This window comes from Stegostoma tigrinum, chromosome 40 (assembly GCF_030684315.1).
Source record: "Stegostoma tigrinum isolate sSteTig4 chromosome 40, sSteTig4.hap1, whole genome shotgun sequence".
NCBI classification, from domain to species: Eukaryota; Metazoa; Chordata; class Chondrichthyes; order Orectolobiformes; family Stegostomatidae; genus Stegostoma; species Stegostoma tigrinum.
In genome coordinates this window covers 9,588,227-9,606,744 of record NC_081393.1, presented here as the reverse complement: position 1 = coordinate 9,606,744, position 18,518 = coordinate 9,588,227, and the positions used below count along the sequence as shown (strand labels likewise).

Here is an 18,518-nt window from a genome sequence, read left to right as displayed (position 1 = left end):
ATGCAATGCATTATGGACTTGAATCAATATTGGTAAGCAAGTAGCCTACATGAAGGAGAAATCCTGCATCCTGTTAGACAGAACTACTCCATCTTTCCCATGATAAAGATTCATTACTGGCCACGGGACGTGCTAGGGGATTGAGAAACAAGTAACGCGGTTAAACATTTGAGGAAGGCTGTGAGTGACAAAGGACGGAGTGGCCTGCTTCCTCAATGTAGGGATTGTATGATATCATGATATCATGAAATCATTCCAAGCATGATTAGGCATTGGGCAAGAAATGCCAACAAGTGATGGTGGAGTGTTACTTGCCGATGAGCTGTGGACCTCTACCTGATAGAGTTTTTAAACAGCGCTAACTCGTGTATGAACCCGGAGCATCTGTAATTGAGTTTGTCACGAAATCTGAGTGTAGTTGCCATAAGTGAGATAAACACTTGGTCTCAGTTGCCCACTGATTGACCCTGACTCTGACTCTGAATTGGAGAAGGCTGCATCCTGAGGTTGAGGAGCAGGATTGTACAAAAGCACCTACCAGTCAGTACAACATGGCTGATCATACACATGAATGTATTCTACCTACTCCAGTCCCCATTGCTACAAAAGCCACCAGTAATTTGAAATCTGTGAAGCTGTCCTTCAAAAGTACTCCGATTGATCCTGTACGATCCCTCTCTGCATCCAACGGCCAGCTTGGCTCGTCCCTGCCTGCCTGGCCTGTTCTTCCTCTTACCTGTCCCCTCCTCCCACCTCGGGCTGCACCTCCATTTCCGACCTACTGGCTTCATCGCGCCGCCTTGATCTGTCCCGGACTGGCCTGCCTCCTCCCTGCCTCCCCACCCATGCCCTCCTCTCCACCTATTTTCTCCTCTATCCATCTTCGGTCCGCCTCCCTCTCTCCATATTTGTTTCGGAATCCTCTCCCCATCCCCTTTTTCCGATGAAGGGCCTGGGCCTGGGGCGTTGGCTCTTATGCTCCTGGGATGCTGCTTGGCCTGCTGTGTTCATCCAGCCCCACACTTTGTTATCTAGGATTCTCCAGTATCTGCAGTTCTCATTATCTCTTTTTCATGCAGAGGATGGTGCGTGTATGGAATGAGCTGCCAGAGGAAGTGGTGGAGGCTGGTACAATTACAGCATTTCAAAGGCATCTGGATGGGTATATGAATAGGAAAGGTTTGGAGAATTATGGGTCATAATGCTGGTAAATGGGTCTAGATTAGTTTAGGATACCTGGTCAGCATGGATGAATTGGACCGAAGGGTCTGTTTCCTTGCTGTACATCTCTATAACAGTCTGTGGTTGGGAATTCCACAGGTTTACAACCGTCCTGGCAAATGGAAGTCTGCTCATTTTGGACCTGAACAGATAACCCTCTTATTTGTAAAGTAGATTCCTTGGTTCTACACTCACCCATCAGGGAAACATTCCACCAGCATCTACCCAAACTATCCCTTCAAGTGGTCTGTGAGTTTCAATGGGGTCGTCTCTCATTCTTGGAAACTCTCATACAGTCTCAGTCTGCTGAATCTGTCTTCATAAGATGGTTCCAGTATGACACGTGTGACTCTGATGAAGCATTATTGGACACCCTCAAACACAAGATCTTTGCCAAGATTCCTTCTTGGCCTCAAGGGAGGTGCCAGGGGATTGGAGAACAATAAATGTAATACTTTCAAAGAGGGTTGGTAGTGATAAACTCTGAAATTACTGACCAGTGACTCTGACATCATTGTTGGGAAACTATATTGGAGAAAATCTACTTGAAAAGGTAAGCATTGTTCAGGAATAGTCAGCATGACTTTGTCAGAGGTTGTCAGCAGGTGTGTATATGCTGGTAGTACAATTTGCGCAGTTGGTGAGATTTCAGCATGGCCTTTTGACAATATCCCTTGCGGGAAACACAATCCCTTAAGGTAGAATGTCAGTTTTATAGGGTAGTTAAGAAGGCATATGGGACAGTTGCTCTTATCAGTTGTGGCATATAACTTCAGTGCTCTTGCAAGATGTTGGAGTGCTGTTTCCCTTTGTTCAACTATTCCATCAAGGAGGCAGAAATTTCACATGAAAGGCAGGAGCCATAGAGGGGATTTGAGGGAAATCCAAATCTCATTTCAAGAATCTGTATTGCCCTGTGTGAAAGGGTAGTTGAGGTGTGAAATCTCTCAACATTTTAAAAAGAACTTGGCGGATTTCAAATGTCACACCATTCACTGTTAATGGCTAAATGCTGGAACGTGGGATGAGCATAGATTTAGAGTAATTCAGTGGTTATTCCAGGTGATGTTGAACCAAGTTGGTGAACAATTGAAACAAGACTCATTTATCCCGAACCTTAAAATCCTGTTGCAGTGAATGCTGTTTCTCTCTTTCTCTTCCTATTTGCTTGCCACACATGTATGTTAGCTTTCAGGAATCTTGATGATCATTACACCTAGGTTTCTGAGGACATCTAAACTCGCCAACCACCTAACTTGGGTGGGATAACTTGCACATCTGTTCCATCTACTTAAATGGATAATCTCTCACTTTTTTTTGTGTGTTAAATTCCTTCTGCCATGTTCTTTGCCATTTACAAAGCCTGTCCAAATTCACTTGAAGCCATTTTGTCATTGTCACAGCATGCATTTTTATGATGAAAAACGTCAAGTGCTGGAAAAATTTCACATTGTCTGGCAGCATCTATGGAGAACAGTCAGAGTTAATATTGCAAATCTGGAATGGATCTTCTTTGGAACTCAGTCCCACTTAGCATTGTATCATATGCAAATTTGGAAATATAACATTTTAGTCCCTAATTCCAAATCATTGGAAATAACGTAAACACCTTTTGCTCCAGTACTGATATTTGTGGTACCCCTATTAGACACAGCCTGCTGCAGTGAAAAGGATCCATTTATTTTCACCTTGCTGTTTTCTGGTTGTTAGCCAATTATGAATTCATCCAACACATTGCCTTCAATCGCACATGTGCCCCCCCCCCCCCCCCCCCCCCGCCCCAAACTATTGGGGACTTAATCGAAGGGCACCTGAAAAGCAAGTAATCTAGCTGCATAGACTGGTGTTTATCAACTTTTTTGTAACATCTTCAAAAATCTCCCATTCATCAAACCCAGTTTTTGATTTGCCAGTGCACGCTGGCTACGTCCAATCATTATCAGCCTGATATTTATTAGTCTGTCAGTATTAGTTCATGATGAGGGCATCACTGGCCAGCCCAGCATTCATCAGCTATCCCTAACTGCACGCGTCAACCAAATTGCTGTGCTGTGGAGTCACTTGGATGCCTGACCAGGTAAAGATGGCAGTTTCCTTTCCTTGAAGGACATTAATGATCCAAATGGGTATTTCTTAGCACATGACAATGGACTCATAGCCATCATTAGACTGTTAATGTAGGATTTCCCTTCATCTCAAATGCCACCAACTGTGGTGGTAAGATTCGAATCTGGGCCCCCAGAACATGAGGTGGGTCTGTGGATTAACAGCCTAATGATAGCACCACTAGGCCATGGCCTCCTGTGATTTATAATGGACACCAGCATTGTTCACAGCCACAAGAAGAGCATGATAGTCCTACTCAAGCAGTTCATTGCAATAGAAGTGTTTAAAAGTTGTGTCAAGCACATGACGCCAGTTAAGTTCAAATTCTTCAATTTGTATTGAAATTTCAGATCTGGTTTTGGTGTGCAAAGGGACTTCACCATTCAGTCATTGCCTTTCAGCGTATGTTTGCAACAGTTAAGTCAAGTATACGTTCTATATATTGTTCCATTTTAATAAACACTGGGAAGTGCTTGTGTCATGTGTTATAGCGACTGTGTCAAACATTGCACAGATATTTTGTACATGTAATAATTCAAGCAGCGTATTTAGTGTTTGAGCAAAATTGTTGTTCCCAAGACCAAGGTCAATTTTGTTTTTGATTTAGCATTTAGGTTGCATTTATTGTGGTTCTGTTGGGATGATGAAAGAAATTATGGTCTAGGTAATATTTCCCAGACTTGTTGGCGAATAATATTCAAGACATGTATCTAGTTTTCATCTGGTCTCTGATTTAGCACAACATCGTGAGCAGATTTGTGTGGATTATGATTCAGAACGAGGAGGGGTGCTTTTCATTCGTGTGTGAGATACAGCTGTTACAAACAATCTCTGCTGGATTTCTCTCTACTTAAAAATACCAGTGGAGTGTAGTTGTCACGAAGGTTGGTTGTTGGTGGAGGTCAAAGCATTTCAGTTTGCTAATATGTTTCTTGAAAAAATTTAATCTAAAATCTTAGTTGGATGAAGAGTACCTTTTTGGTTTTAACCAGTTTGAGTTAGCAGATTGCTTCATACATTGATGTCCTGAAATGTTGTACAGGAAGGAGCTTTCAGACTTGTCAACATCATGAAGTGATGTGACATTGGAGATTGAATAGAGTAAAAATAAATACCTTTGTGATGATTAGGATCTCAGAAACATTAAGGCTTGTGTCTTGTCCTGACTTAACTCTTAGTTACTATATTGTTTGCTGAAACTGGTTTACAGTCAGCGTGGTTGCATTCTGAATGCCGCAGGAATTAGAATGTAAAGCTGTGTTTGTAATATTGAGCGAATGATCCAGCTTGAGCATGAATCTGAAGAGAGAATGCAATTCTGAAGAGCTTTGAAAATGCAATGATATGTCCCATGGTGCCTCAAGTTCAAGAGCTGTAAAGAATGATGCACCTTCTGCCAGTCTTAATTGACATTGCAACGGACCTGAGAGTCATAATCGTCCAAGATGAGTTGCCAATTGTTGTCGATAATAAGTGCACCCAAATCGGTGGCTCAAGTAACAGTGATTAGTTGGTTTACTTTAATAGATACTTTAGATTTTTAAAAATGCAATACTCTTATTCTTTGAAGACCTGAACTTGTAAGTGCTTTTTTTTTTGGCCTTTCATATGGAAGGCCAATTTACAGGACAAGACCAGATCTGAAATGACACATTTTCAAGTTTTTCAGGAACCAAATGGTTTTAAACAGGTAACAACAATGTATATTGATAAACTTGGATTTTGACTGTTAGGATAACCTTGCAGTGATGGGTCAGGGTAACGGACCAGCACACTCCTGAAGAAGGGTAATTCCTGAAACCTTGACTTGTCCTTTCCACCAGGTGCTTGCCTGGCTTGCTGTGTTCTTGTTAGCTCCTATTTGTCTACCTTGAATTCCAGCACCTGTGGTTTTTTCCCCTACCCTAATCAGTTGGACAAGTTCTTTCTGAACAGCTAGGAAAAGAATATGATTGAGTGCAGAATTCACATCCCACACTATGAAGGAACTTGCTTCATAACATGTGTAGAGTTGCCAGGGGCTACCATCTGCTGTGTGACATATGTTTAGTTATCAAGGACTCTTGTATTATCAGTAAACTGAAAAGTTCGTCAGTGCCTCGTCTCGAAATAAGATAGCTTTCAAAGTATTCACTCCATAGCTACCTGAAGCTGAGGTGAAAATACCAAGGTAGAATTTGTTTGCCAGAAATGTTCTATGTCTTAGCTTCATTTTTCGATGAGGGTAGCATTGATGATTAGTTCAAATACCAGAAGGAAATTGGAGTAGTTTTGAGATCTCCATCGATTTCCCAAACACTTGGGAGGAATGAAGCTCGGAATGAGCTGCGGGTCAGCAATATATTTGTGGGAATGTCTGAAAACAAGTTGATGTGCTGTTCTTAGATCTGGAGATCAGCAGCGAAAAGGTGACTATCAGGATGAAAAGTACTTTGAAAGCTGATTTCCCTGTTCTCCAGTTGTCATGGTTCCTCCTTAGTTCTTTATGTGCCCAAATGATGATAGTGAAGGGGTGAGAATTGTTGATTTCTCCTTTGAGTGGAGATATTTCCTCTGTTCTAACAGAAAAATGATTGAGTGCTGTTACATAATAACAAAAAATAGTTTGAGTGGGTAGCATTAGCTGTGGGTAGTGACATTTGATTTAATTTTGCTGCGGATGAGATTCTTTCTTTTGAAGGTTGCTTTGTCTGAGTCCGTGGCTTACCTGGCAATGTCTCTGCTAGTGTTAACGAATGTCTGCTTCAAATTCTGGTTTTGTTGAAAAGTTAAGTCTGTTTCTTTCTCTGAGATGCTGCCAAACATAGAAAATTGAGGAAGTTCCATCAGTATGGATGAATTGTGCCGAAGGGCTTGTTCTGTGCTAGATAACTCTGACTTGTATGATGAACTTGCTTGGATTGAATACTGACTAGCCCCTACTGCATAATGCAAGATGGGCAGGAAAAGATTCAAGGCTCAGAATGGGCAGCGAATTGCTCTGCTTGCTTTCGGGTCTGTCGCTAGGTCAAATGACATGTTTTATGCTTCATCTGTCCACCTGCCTAGGATTTTGCTTCTGCTTCCTTGCAGTTTGATCTCTGCATTTGATACCTGAGCATGCGAATTGAGCAGTATAAATCTGAATGATCAGTTACAAGGTGATTGAGATTTTTCCATCTCTCCATTGTTTAAAATTAATGCGAATATAATGGATGCTTCTGAAGGGCCCAAGTCCTTATGAGCACTTGAAGCTGTCATATGTAATTGGAAACTTGCCTAGATTCCGATTGAAACTTCTCCTTGTCTTCATTTGCATCATGATGGCGTTTTACTTTGTGTGCAAGAGTGCTGAAGTCATTCTTTTTGTGTCTTTGGCCTCCAAGGAAGCTTGGAGTCCTGAGACAGTGCAGCTGAAAAATTAAATCTGTTGTTTGTATGTCCTGTGATGTTCCAGAAAGTGATTGCATTCCAGTAGTGATTGTCGTAAGGTCTCCAAGCCTGGAAGTGTTTAGTTGATGATCTATTTCTGAAATTTTGGTCCTTGTGTTAATCTGGCTAAGATAAAATTTGTGTGTGGTAAAGCCCCTCACATACACTTGAAAAATCTGACAGTGATTGTTGGTTCAAGGATACATTCCAGGTACAGTTGAAGATACTTGAAGTACTGTTTTATGTTTACCTTTTTAAAAAAAATACAGACTGGTCCTTGATTTATAATTTCCCCGTTTGGTGACTGCGTCAATGGAATGTTTTGTGACACACAACTCTAATGTAGCGTTGAATTTTGCCTCAGAAGGTCATAAATTCAATGACAGAGCCAAGATTGAAACAAAAGGTCGGTTGATTTGAGTTTATTTGGAGTTGATGACACCCTTTTCTATAAAAAGATCTTCAGTATATGGAAGATCTGAAGTGCAAGTTGGTCTGTGTTTGTGACAGCTATGCATTACTCCCTGTGCCTAGAAAAGGTAATCTGAGAATGACACAAATTAGATTATCACTTAGGGTATTGCAAGTTATATGTATTCTTATCTTGCAAACACAGTAACAATGGTATTCCAAACAAATATAGGTGGAATTATGTTTCTGTCTCTTTCACTAAATCGAGATCACGGCTTCCAAACAGTCATGGTGAAGATTTGCAGAACAAGGTTATGGACAAGTGTGTTTCAGAGCATCATTTTTTTTTGAAGTGACGTGTATGTTGAAACTAAATTTATTAGTGTTGTATGGTACTGAAATGGAGAAACAATTTTCATGTATTTTGTTTTGCTGAAATTGAAATAACTGCTTTGATTCCAGTGAGTTTTAATTTTTTTTGTTCTTTACAGCTGATATTATTTCCACAGTCGAATTCAACCACTCTGGAGAACTACTCGCAACTGGGGACAAGGGGGGTAGAGTTGTCATATTCCAGCAGGAGCAGGAGGTGAGTGTTTTCTCTGCCATACATAAGCAAGTGTTGTGGACTTTGTGTGCATTTTGCTGGTGTCACATGGGCTCAAGTGGAGTACTGGTAACAACCCAGTGATCCAGTATTGTTATCCTGCTTATTTTGGTATGTTGGGAACAAAACACAGGAGGGAAAAGTATGTTTGGATTAAGCATAGATTAACTGTTAGACCAGGGATTTATGTTCCGCATGTCACTTGCCATGCTCAATTCATCGAGGACCTATAACTTGTGGAAGCTTTTCTTGCTTGTGTACCTCCCTTGTTTGCCCTACATGCATGGATGTTAACCATGTCCAACTCCTCCATGTGTCACTATCTTCCACCTTGTCAGCATTCTGATGAAAGCGATCACTTCTGAAATCCAAATTCCAAATTTGTCTGGCTCCACTGAACTTGATAAATGGAGAGACCTTGATTAGATCATCTCAGGTTTTTTGGTTGAGAGGGAAGTGCGTTCAGTTGTTTTTCGGAATGTTTGAACATAGTTATTTTAATTCATGGGTTATCCTTATCAGTGTTTTTGTACTAAATTATTTGCCATTACACCTTGACAATATCAAGAGCAGGCGTACGTTAAGTGTGGCCTCAGCAAGATTTTGTGCAAGTTAAATGTATGTTGTACCTTTTAGACTGGGAATAAACCACCATGGTCTGTTCCTATTACTGTGATTTGAAGTCGGTTGCATTTTTTTGCACATGTATCAAGTTGTATTGGATTAATATTGTCTTGAGTTTTTGTTTGCGTTTTCTCGCCTCATTCCCTCCCGCCTGATTAGGTGTTTGCTAATTATTACTTGCTTCCTTGTCTTGCGTTGGGTCATTTTCAATGATAGGTATCTTGCTGAATGCGAGCAATTAACTTCTCTGCTCTAGTTTGCCTGCCATCACTACTTAGAGTCAGGACCTCCTCCTTGTGCTTCTTGTAGATTGCTAAGAAAGGACATACTGTATATGCTGTAGAACTGGTTTGTGTTTCGCAAGTTTGTTTTTGCTTAATCAGTTTACTGGCAGATGACAAAATTGTCCAACATTATATCCCTCTGTATTTCATCCGTGTTGATTCACCTGGAAAAGTAAATTGTGGAGGCTAATTTCCAACATGTTCCATGCAATTTCACCCGATTGTTTCAACAAAATTGAAAGCTAATTTTGTCCTGATGAGTGGGTGTGAAACTGAAGTGATAATGAGAGTGCATCCACAGATGGAACTGTTGTACTTGTCTCATCTATGGATTTTGTTTTACCCAAATGTCGTGCAGTTTGTATCACTGTGCAAGTGAAACATGTTTTGTACGTGCAAATGAGTGGTAATCTCATTAGCTATATTATCATTCAGTCTCTTCTCCCTTTAATTGGAAAAGAAGTTGATCTGTTGAATTGCTTCATTTGTCTGTGTTGTAAGAGGAATTTATGTTGCTGTTCCCATGTTTCTTGACGTGTTGATTGCAATGTAGCTGGATCCAGATGGACCACACATTAATCATGTTTGGCAATGGGCAGTTAAATTTGTGAATAAGGAGGTGTCAGACAGATGAGTGGAAAGAGAATCACTTGTGTCCCTGCTGACCACCGTGCCTTGCTTTTGGAAGTACAGAAAGCTACTTGTTGCAAATCTTGGTACAGCATGGTAGAATGATGATGTAAGCATGTATCTTCTTAGTTCACTAAGTGGTGCTTAAATTTGTTTATTGTTCAGCTCTTTGTCAGACTATGCCAGGAGGCAGCAGGATAGTGCTGATGTTTCATGTTGCTTGGAAGTCTCTAATACCTCCAAGTGGCATTGTGAACACAGGACATGTTTTCAGACGTGTGAAATGTGCATAGATTGGATTTAGAATCAGATTTCTATTTCCTAATGTAGAATAGAAAAGAAAATTCTGATCAGAGTCTCAGTAGGACTGTTGAATACTTTACATTGAAGCACTTTTTTTTTCCAGCTGATGAAAACTCGAGGCTGTTATGTGAACTGGCATCAAAAATGACGTAGAATTTCACAGTAGCACTGCAGTACATGATGTTTTATTTTGTGAAGAAGTGTTGCTTGGGATACCCTTTTGATCATTCAGCTGTACTGTGAGATCCAAAGCCACCTGAATCACAGGTGCTGTGAATATCTGTTGGCAAATCGAGCGTAGAAGAGCTCCCAATAAAATCAAACCAATTTCTGTAACCAACTACTTTGTATGATTTTCCCATCCTAGTTGCTTCAAATCATAGTTTGAATAATATTGTTGTCATTCTGTTATTTGTTTCAGAACAAAAGTCAGCCTCATTGCAGAGGTGAATATAATGTTTACAGTACGTTTCAGAGCCATGAGCCTGAGTTCGACTATTTGAAAAGTTTAGAAATTGAGGAAAAGATCAACAAAATAAGATGGTTACCCCAACAAAACGCTGCACAGTTCCTGCTCTCGACAAATGGTAGGTTCGTTGTTTGTTGGTTTTTCACCCTTTTGTTTTTGAATGGTTGCAAGAGCATTGCTGCTCTACAGTTTTTGGTCAGTAAATGAATTCTGGTGTCACCTTCCCTGCACTGCATTGAATCCTCTGCTGCTATACACCGCCACCCCGACCATGCTTGACTACTGTCCCACCTCCACTGCTGCCAGGTCATCCCTGCAGATTGTGACTCCTTAGAATACAGTAGTAAAACCTGATGCAAAATTGTGCAATTGTTCAACAGGCTTCTGAAATGTATAATGTAGCCAATTTATTAAAATTGTTGCAGATGTCTGGCATAAGGTACAAACAAATTTAGCAAAGCATCAAAAAAGTACTGTTGTTGAACTTCAATGAATTTAGAAATATCTGTCCACACAATTCCACATTATTAATCTGAATAGTTAGATGTTTATCAAAAAGATATTTACTTTGTGAATTTCATCAGTTATTGGAAATGTTATTTGTTTCTTAGTGCTAAGCTAGCTTACATTGTTCCACCTGAATTTTAACCTGGTGCAGGTTTGATATGCACTTCCCCACTTGAGTGACTTCATTGATTTTAAAGAATCATCAACTCTTTATCCCATAAAGCGTTTCAAAAAAATTAAAAACAACATATTAATTAACCACGCTAGGGAAGAACGGGCACAAACAATCTGTTTCCTGGGAGAGAGAATATAGTGCCTATATAGCCTGCTGTCTCATGACAGATGGGCAATTCAGTTTCCCTGTGTGAGTAATATCCTGAAGTAAGGGGGTTAATGATAGAAAAAGTGTTTTTAAACAGATAGCTAACCTCAATTGTAACAAGGAACAGGGGAACTACTTCTGATGAGGCAAGACTTGAGGTTGCCAGAACTCTAACATATCTAGAGGATGAAAGAACTGATGAGTCAATCATGCCATAGCACAATCTTGAATGAGAGAAAATTGTAAATGAATCTAGTAGCCAAACAAGTCAACAGCAGAACCTGGTAGATCAAGTTATCCAATTAGAAGATGGACCTTGGGTGATACTGTAGAACAGAGAGATCTAGCGATTCCAGTACGTGATTCTTGGAACTTGGCATCACATGTAGATCGTGTGGTTAAGAAGGCAGTTTGCATTTTTGCCTTCATTGCTCAGATCGTTGAGTGCAGGAGTTGGGACGTTATGTTGAGATTATACAGAACGTTGGTGAGCCTGCTTCTCATGTACTCTGTGCAGTTCTGGTTGTCCTGTTAAAGGAAGGGTATTAATAAGGTGAAGAAGGTTCAGAGGAAATTTACCAGAATGTCATCGGGAATAGTGGGTTTGAGTTGTCCAGAGATTCTCGGTAGGTTGGGACTTGTGAGCACAGGAATTTGAGGAGTAACCGTAGACAGGTTTACAAAATCATGAAATCATAAAGTCATGATGACAAGTGCCTTTTCCTGAGGATGGAGGAATCTCAAGCCTGTGGATATATTTTGAAGGTGCGAGGGTAAAGAATTAGAAAAGACACGAGGGACAGTTTTTTTTTTAACTTGGGTACGTGTGCGGAATGAACTTCATGAGGAAGTGGTGGATGCATACCTGTTACTGTGTTTAAAAGACATTTGGTAAGCATATGAATAAGAAATGTTTGGAGAGAAATGGGCCAAGCATAGGCAGTTGGGACTATTTGGACTGACTGTAGTATCCGTTAATGTCATTTGAGGAATCAGTCAGGCACTATCCTGTTGCACTTCAAGAAGTTGGCTTTGGATAAGTCTTTGTTGCAGCTCACACACTTGTTGAGTTGCTGAGGAAGGTGTAGTTGAAAGCTGTGAAGTAGTTCACTTCACATTTTAAAAACAGCTTTCTTTTCAAAATCTGACTTTGTTCATATTAACTCTCAAAAAGGTCAGTATTAGCTTCAGCTTATAGGTGCCTAATGTTTGTGTGTTGCAAACAACAGTAAAGCTGTTTCATTAAAGCTAATTGAAACTAATGACGTCAGTCATATCACTAAGGCTTTGTTTTAAGCTAAGCAGATAATGAGCTGATTTTATGTTTCTTCTCAATGCTGTGTATTTTGTCATTAACAGGGGAGCCATTTGCATCCTGTCAAGCCACATGGGTTTCGATGGTCTTATTCATTCCATCGTGGCTGAGATAGACATCTCTCCCGATGCTTTGTGTTGGCTAGACTGGAATGCTCATACAGCGCAAGGAGCAATAAATTTGCTTTGGTTCTGCTAATTGCTGGAAGCAATCAATTTGCTCATTCTGTGTTCTGTTGTAGCCATTTTAAAATATCGCAATAGTTCATTCAAAGAAAAGAATTTAAATAATTTTATCAAATAGTTTAGTACGTCCATCTTGCCGTATGGGCTTCACGCAACCAATGATTTAATTTGTGCACTTGCCCAAAAAAAACTGATTTTTCACAAATGATAAATGTTAAAATATCCCACTTTTTGAGTCAACTCAACATGGTCACTTGGGCAGTTTGTGATGGAATTCACTTTTGCTTTCTAGACAAAACAATAAAGTTGTGGAAAATTAGTGAAAGAGACAAACGGCCAGAGGGTTATAACTTGAAAGAAGAGGATGGTAGATACAGGGACCCTGCCACAGTCACTACACTTAAGGTGAGCTCTCTACAAACTGTATTTTTGAGTTTTAACAAATGTATTTTGCACACAACAAGAATTATTTGCATGTTGTGCTTGTGATAAAGATGGGTGAGGTTCAAACTAAATAATGGCCTTTCTTTTGAGAGAAAGCAAAAGTTAATACCGTTGATCTGGAAGCCCATAAGCCAATCATGTGCAATTTGTTACTAATCAATAAAACAGTTGCTCCTGTCACAGGCAGTCAGAGCACTAAAAACTTGAAATGTTCACGTGTCTTTACTCCAGTTTAGAAAAGAAATCCATTATGTTCTGCAGGTTTTTGATGTTCTGATAGCTCACAATCAAAAAGCACTTCTCTGTTGTCCAAATGTGGTGCTTTTGAGAATTGTCTCATGTTTTATTGTTTGGATTTGTAGTTGCCTGTATTTAGTGTTTCATTTTCGCTGTGTTTTTGTAGTTCATTTTACAGAAAGAGGTGGACCCTAGTTTCTGAACCAATTTTACATTTGTGCAGTTCAAAACACCCTGTTCCCTATGTTTATCAACTGTCTTAGGTCAGTGATGCCTGTGACAAATGATTCCACACCTGAGTAATTAATTGTGTTCAGAAAGTGTGAGATTGTAAACTAATGACCTTTCACTTCTAGTTCACCAAAATTAGGACTTCCTCCCCTCTCTTATTTTTAAGAAGGCCTTCATATTCTAAAACCAGATTTCTGATGTGGCCAGTATTTATTTACTTTTATGTTGCTGATACTTTCTTTGAAAATTTAGCTTGTGGATGAGCTTGGCTGTTTTTCCTCCTCGAATAAAAGTTGGAGAAGAATTGCTTTAGAGTGACATGTCTTGCTCGTTTCTCTTTGTTTCCTCATTGGTCAAAGTTTAACATTTGTTTCTGCTCTTTTAGGTTCCAGTATTCAAACCAATGGATTTAATGGTTGAAGCAAGCCCGCGAAGGATATTTGCTAATGCACATACATACCACATAAACTCTATTTCAGTCAATAGTGACTATGAAACTTACTTATCAGCGGATGACCTTAGGATTAACCTGTGGCATTTAGAAATCACAGACAGAAGTTTTAGTATCCTTACTAATGTGCACTTGAATTGATTTTTAAATCAAGGATATTTTTGGCAGCATGAATGCAGAGCTGATCTTGTGTAATGTACAAAGTATTATTTCCAAACATGGTTTGTACATGCAAATTAAATTGAACTGTGCAGGCCATAACTGTCTTGCACTCAGTTCTAAGCTTGGATTGAGAGAGTTGATGATTTGGCACTTCTACTTAGTGTCTCAGTCAGGCGGGGTGATAAGGTGGAGGGGTGGAATTCGAGAGGGGAGAATTTTCTGGCTGTCCAGCCATCCCTCTCTCTGATTGTTGGCTGAGGATATTCCCTGCTGATTGAGTTTGCTACAAGTGTGCAGATAGTTATGAATGATTGATTGTGTATGGTTGGAGAAGCATAGTTGTTTTGGAACCCTGGGGAATTTGATGACAGTAGGAATTAATAGTTTGAGGACAAATGAAAGAATTGTCATATGGGCAGAAAATTATAATGTTCCATTTTGCTCAACCAAAAAAGATTGCTCACCATCTACTTGGCTGACTTTGCCACATAACTGCAATCTGTAGCATGGTCTTTTGAAAAATTAGTCATTATTCTCGATCTGATAAGAAGTTTTCCATTTTCCCTGCACTGGCAAAACAGTTCAGTCAAGTCAGGCAACTCAAATGAGTCATAGACTGAGTCCCATTGCTTTTTAGTGTAGCATATTACTTAGCAGCAGCCTGCCTGATCAAGCCACAACAGGCAAAACGATGACACATGCTGTGTGACAATGCATTTCATTTGATAATACAGTCAGTTGCAATCATTGTGGAGTGATCTATTTGTGGGTGTCGATTTGAAGGCTGAAGGTCCTGAAGGATGAGTGACGGTATAATGATACAAGTAGCCATGCCTTGGGATGGGCAGCCACTGAATGAGTCAGGCTTTTGTGAATACAGGGCAATGTCAGTTTCAGAAATGCAGTTGGAAGGAAGTGTACTACTTGTGCCTCGATAAGACATGATTATTGCAGTAGCAGGCCGTGAAATTAAGCTGCACCCATTTGATGAAGGCTATCTTTTTGTTCTGCTTGGTGTTTTACATTGAGAAGAGTTCAGCCTTCACACACACACACTTTTCAAACTCAAATGTGTTTAGTTGGAAATGTAAATGTCTGCCACTTCAAATGCCAGTTGTTAATGGATGTTGGTGACAGCTAGAAAGGAGCAAGTCTGCAGCGATGGATGCAGAGGGATTGAGTGACGTGCAAAGGTGGCTTGGATATGGTTGATGGCCTTTGGCTGAAAAATAGTTATGAATTGTCATTATAACCCATGACAGTAATAAATGTTTAACGTGAGGGCATTTTGAGCATGTTTTTGATTTGCATTGAAACAAGAGGGAATTCTTGTTTTCTGAGCCGTAATTTAAAATGCTTTAGTTGTGAGGATCTTTCCCAACCCTTCCACCAGGATCATAAGAACTAGGAGCAGGAGTAGGCATTTGACTGCCCTTTCCCTGTAATCCTTGATTCCCTAGCCCCCACCATCTGCCCCTACACCTCTGTGTTGCAGGGAGCCCCAGCACTTTGAGAGAAGAAATTCCTCCTGATGTCAGCCTGAAGCTGTTTTGATGTTTGGGAATGCCAGTATTGTCCTTGATGACCTGTATCTCAGATATTGTAGATATCAAGCCTGCCAACATGGAGGAGCTGACTGAGGTGATTACAGCAGCGGAGTTCCACCCTAATCAGTGCAACACGTTTGTATACAGCAGTAGCAAAGGAACCATTCGATTGTGTGATATGCGAGCAGCTGCCTTGTGTGACAAGCATGCCAAATGTAAGTGTCCCACTCAGACCTTTATGCTTCAGTGAAGTTTGTAAATACTCCATTAGCACCAATCAAAGTCAAATATTTAAATTGGAAGCTAACAACATCAAGCCATAACTTTTTTGGTAACTGGTATTATTTAAGCAGCCAGCTTGCAAGGAACAATTGGAATCAAACTACTTGTTCAGTGGCCCGATAGGCAACAAATTTGATTGTGCTGACAAGGGCATGGTTATTTTGTGCTATTATAAGACATCACGTGAGGCCTCATAGCATATTGTGCTTGAACTTTGCTGTCCTGAGGGTCCCAAGTTTGATTTCTCCACTGCACTGTGATACAACATACCTGGAGCATGATGTTGTATGTTTTGTCGCCTTCAGTCTTGCAATCATGCCAAGCCTCAATTACTTAGTATTCCCAAACCAATTAATTTATACTTTCCTGTCATGGAAACACTGAAGTAGGCTATTCAGCCCTTGAAAGACCCTCCTGTTCAATATGGTCATGGCTGATCATCCAGCTCTCACCTGTTTCTGTTTCCATCTCATACCCTTTAATCCCTTTAACCCTAAGATGTCCCAAGTGTCAAATCGTCCTGGTCTTTGGTCTGTCCTACCTCAGCTCTATGTCCCTCATAGAAGCTACCGACAATGGTGATGTTTTCTCAGTTCTGTGATCAATGGGGATTCATTCCACTGAAATGCCTGCTAACACTGTCATCTTGCCAACTCCCTTTCTTTTGAACAACTCCTCAAAATTTCTTCTGTCCATTGTGTACTTGCTCCATCCCATCCTCATTCTGGATGAATTTGCTCGTTTACAGTTTTAATTCTGAAAGAGAGCTGAGAGAAATCTGACTTGAAGGAGGTGCTATGTGATTTTGGGATGACTATAGGACCTTTTCGTCTCTGCAGGCTGTCTTCAAGCAACTGAGTTAATTTGACATTCTCACCTTTACCATGTAGCTCTGTGATTTTTTTTTTGCATGTTGCATTTTAAATTCTCTTTGAAAAGCTGCAATCAAATGTTTCAAGATAAAATTTGGTGCATTTCATATTCTAACCGCTTGCTGCGTTAAAACAACTTTTCTTGCAGTTTTCCTTTTCTGTAGTTGTCTTAAATTGATGCCCTTTGGTTCTCCATTCTTTGACCCTATGACCAGTTCAACCTTGATTATTTCATACTGAAGTCTCATACTTTTGACAAGTAAATGAAATTGATTTTGTTAATTTGTGTGATTTCAACACCGTAACATAAAAATACAATGACCGTTTCACAAATGAGAGAATGTAAATTTATTCACAGGAGTACAGCAGCACACCACGTAATTATGAATGTCTGCGACTTAGCTGAGATCATTCTGTGCTTCTAGCCATCAATATTGTGACCAGGGTAGATGACTTTATTTTAAAAAAATGAAAAGAACTGTGGATGCTGGAAATGACAAACAAAAACAGAAGGTGCTCGAAAAATTCAGCAGGCCTGGCAGCAACTGTGGAGCGAAATGACAATAAATGTTTCAGTCCAGTGACCCTTGTTCAGTGCTGAAGCTAGGAGTAAGACTTGAACATAATTCTGTTGAAAAAGTAATGCTGAACATGCTGTAGAAATTGGGCAAAATTTTGTTCAGTATGGACAAGTGGAGCAAGAATGGAAGGGTTAACTCCATGTGTTTTATATCTGAACTTTTGATTTTGATCTAGTGTTTGAAGAACCTGAAGATCCCAGTAACCGGTCCTTTTTCTCAGAAATAATTTCTTCAATATCAGATGTCAAATTCAGTCACAGTGGTCGCTACATGATGACACGAGATTACCTATCAGTTAAAATCTGGGATTTAAATATGGAAAGCAGACCTGTGGAGACATACCAGGTACGTTGGATCCTGTTGTTTCATTTTATGTGTATTTCCTGAGAGATTGTGATGTTACTTAGCATTGTGTGCTGTTACCACCTGTGGTTCAGTTTGTTGCCTCTTAATCAAAATTTTATAACTCCGGTCCAACTCCAGGGGTTTAGGACAAAAAAGGAAGTTAACATTCAAGTGAAGGTCCGAGAGAGTGCTGCACTGTTTGGGTTGTCACCTTACTCATTGCATGTTGAACTGACAAACTACCTTTCCAAGTTAGATCTAAGAAGTCTGAAAGCACAATGTCGAATAAATTCTTAGTGTCTTGCACACTGCATCCCTCATCAACATCGCAAAAGAACTGATCATCTGATTATTATAACATTGTTACTTGTGTGAGTCTACTAAATACATGGCTACTGTGTTTCTTATAATACAATAGTGACAACCATTCAAAAAGTAGTTATTTGTCTATCACATGCTTTTGAGGTTTTCCCAGTGGTCATGAAGTGGAAATAAATGATGACATGCTTTTATTTTGGATGAGGATGCAGCGGAAATTAAACACATCATGTACCCTATGACAGTGTCTAACATTTGCGGGGCAGATGCAATAAAAAGTTAAAAATGATTTGAGTGTATTAACAGTGCATCAGAACAAAAGTACTTGCAAAAATCATGTGATTGTTTTCCATGTATGTCAACCACCAACTGAAACTCCTAACTTAATGACACATTCGGGCCACTTGGTTTTGCAAGCCTGATTGTAGAAGAAATAGTTCAAAGTGATTTCAGAACCTGAAAGTGAGTTGTTTAACTTCCTTTGCAAACACATGTGCCTTCAGTTCAGCATCCGCTTCATGTGAAGTGTGGGCTGACTTGTATTCGCCTATCCTGCACAGAAGCACTTTCGGATGAATGATGTTGAACCGAGTGCATTTGATTGTGCAAGTAGAGTATGGCAGTTCACCAGTTTTGTTTTTAAACTTGATGTT

The 18,518-nt window shown here is 39.9% G+C and overlaps 1 protein-coding gene across 3 annotated transcripts in view; it reads left to right on the top strand.

The window, feature by feature from the left end:
- The window catches only part of ppp2r2aa (protein phosphatase 2, regulatory subunit B, alpha a), a 58,786-nt gene that overhangs the window by 35,660 nt on the left and 4,608 nt on the right, over positions 1-18,518 (top strand). For all 3 annotated transcript variants that reach the window (XM_048523126.2, XM_048523124.2, XM_048523125.2), the window contains 6 exons: positions 7,641-7,738; positions 10,019-10,184; positions 12,688-12,800; positions 13,693-13,870; positions 15,518-15,682; positions 17,378-17,547. In XM_048523126.2, coding sequence (XP_048379083.1) covers positions 7,641-7,738; positions 10,019-10,184; positions 12,688-12,800; positions 13,693-13,870; positions 15,518-15,682; positions 17,378-17,547 — 890 coding nt within the window. The remainder of the gene's footprint in view (positions 1-7,640; positions 7,739-10,018; positions 10,185-12,687; positions 12,801-13,692; positions 13,871-15,517; positions 15,683-17,377; positions 17,548-18,518) is intronic.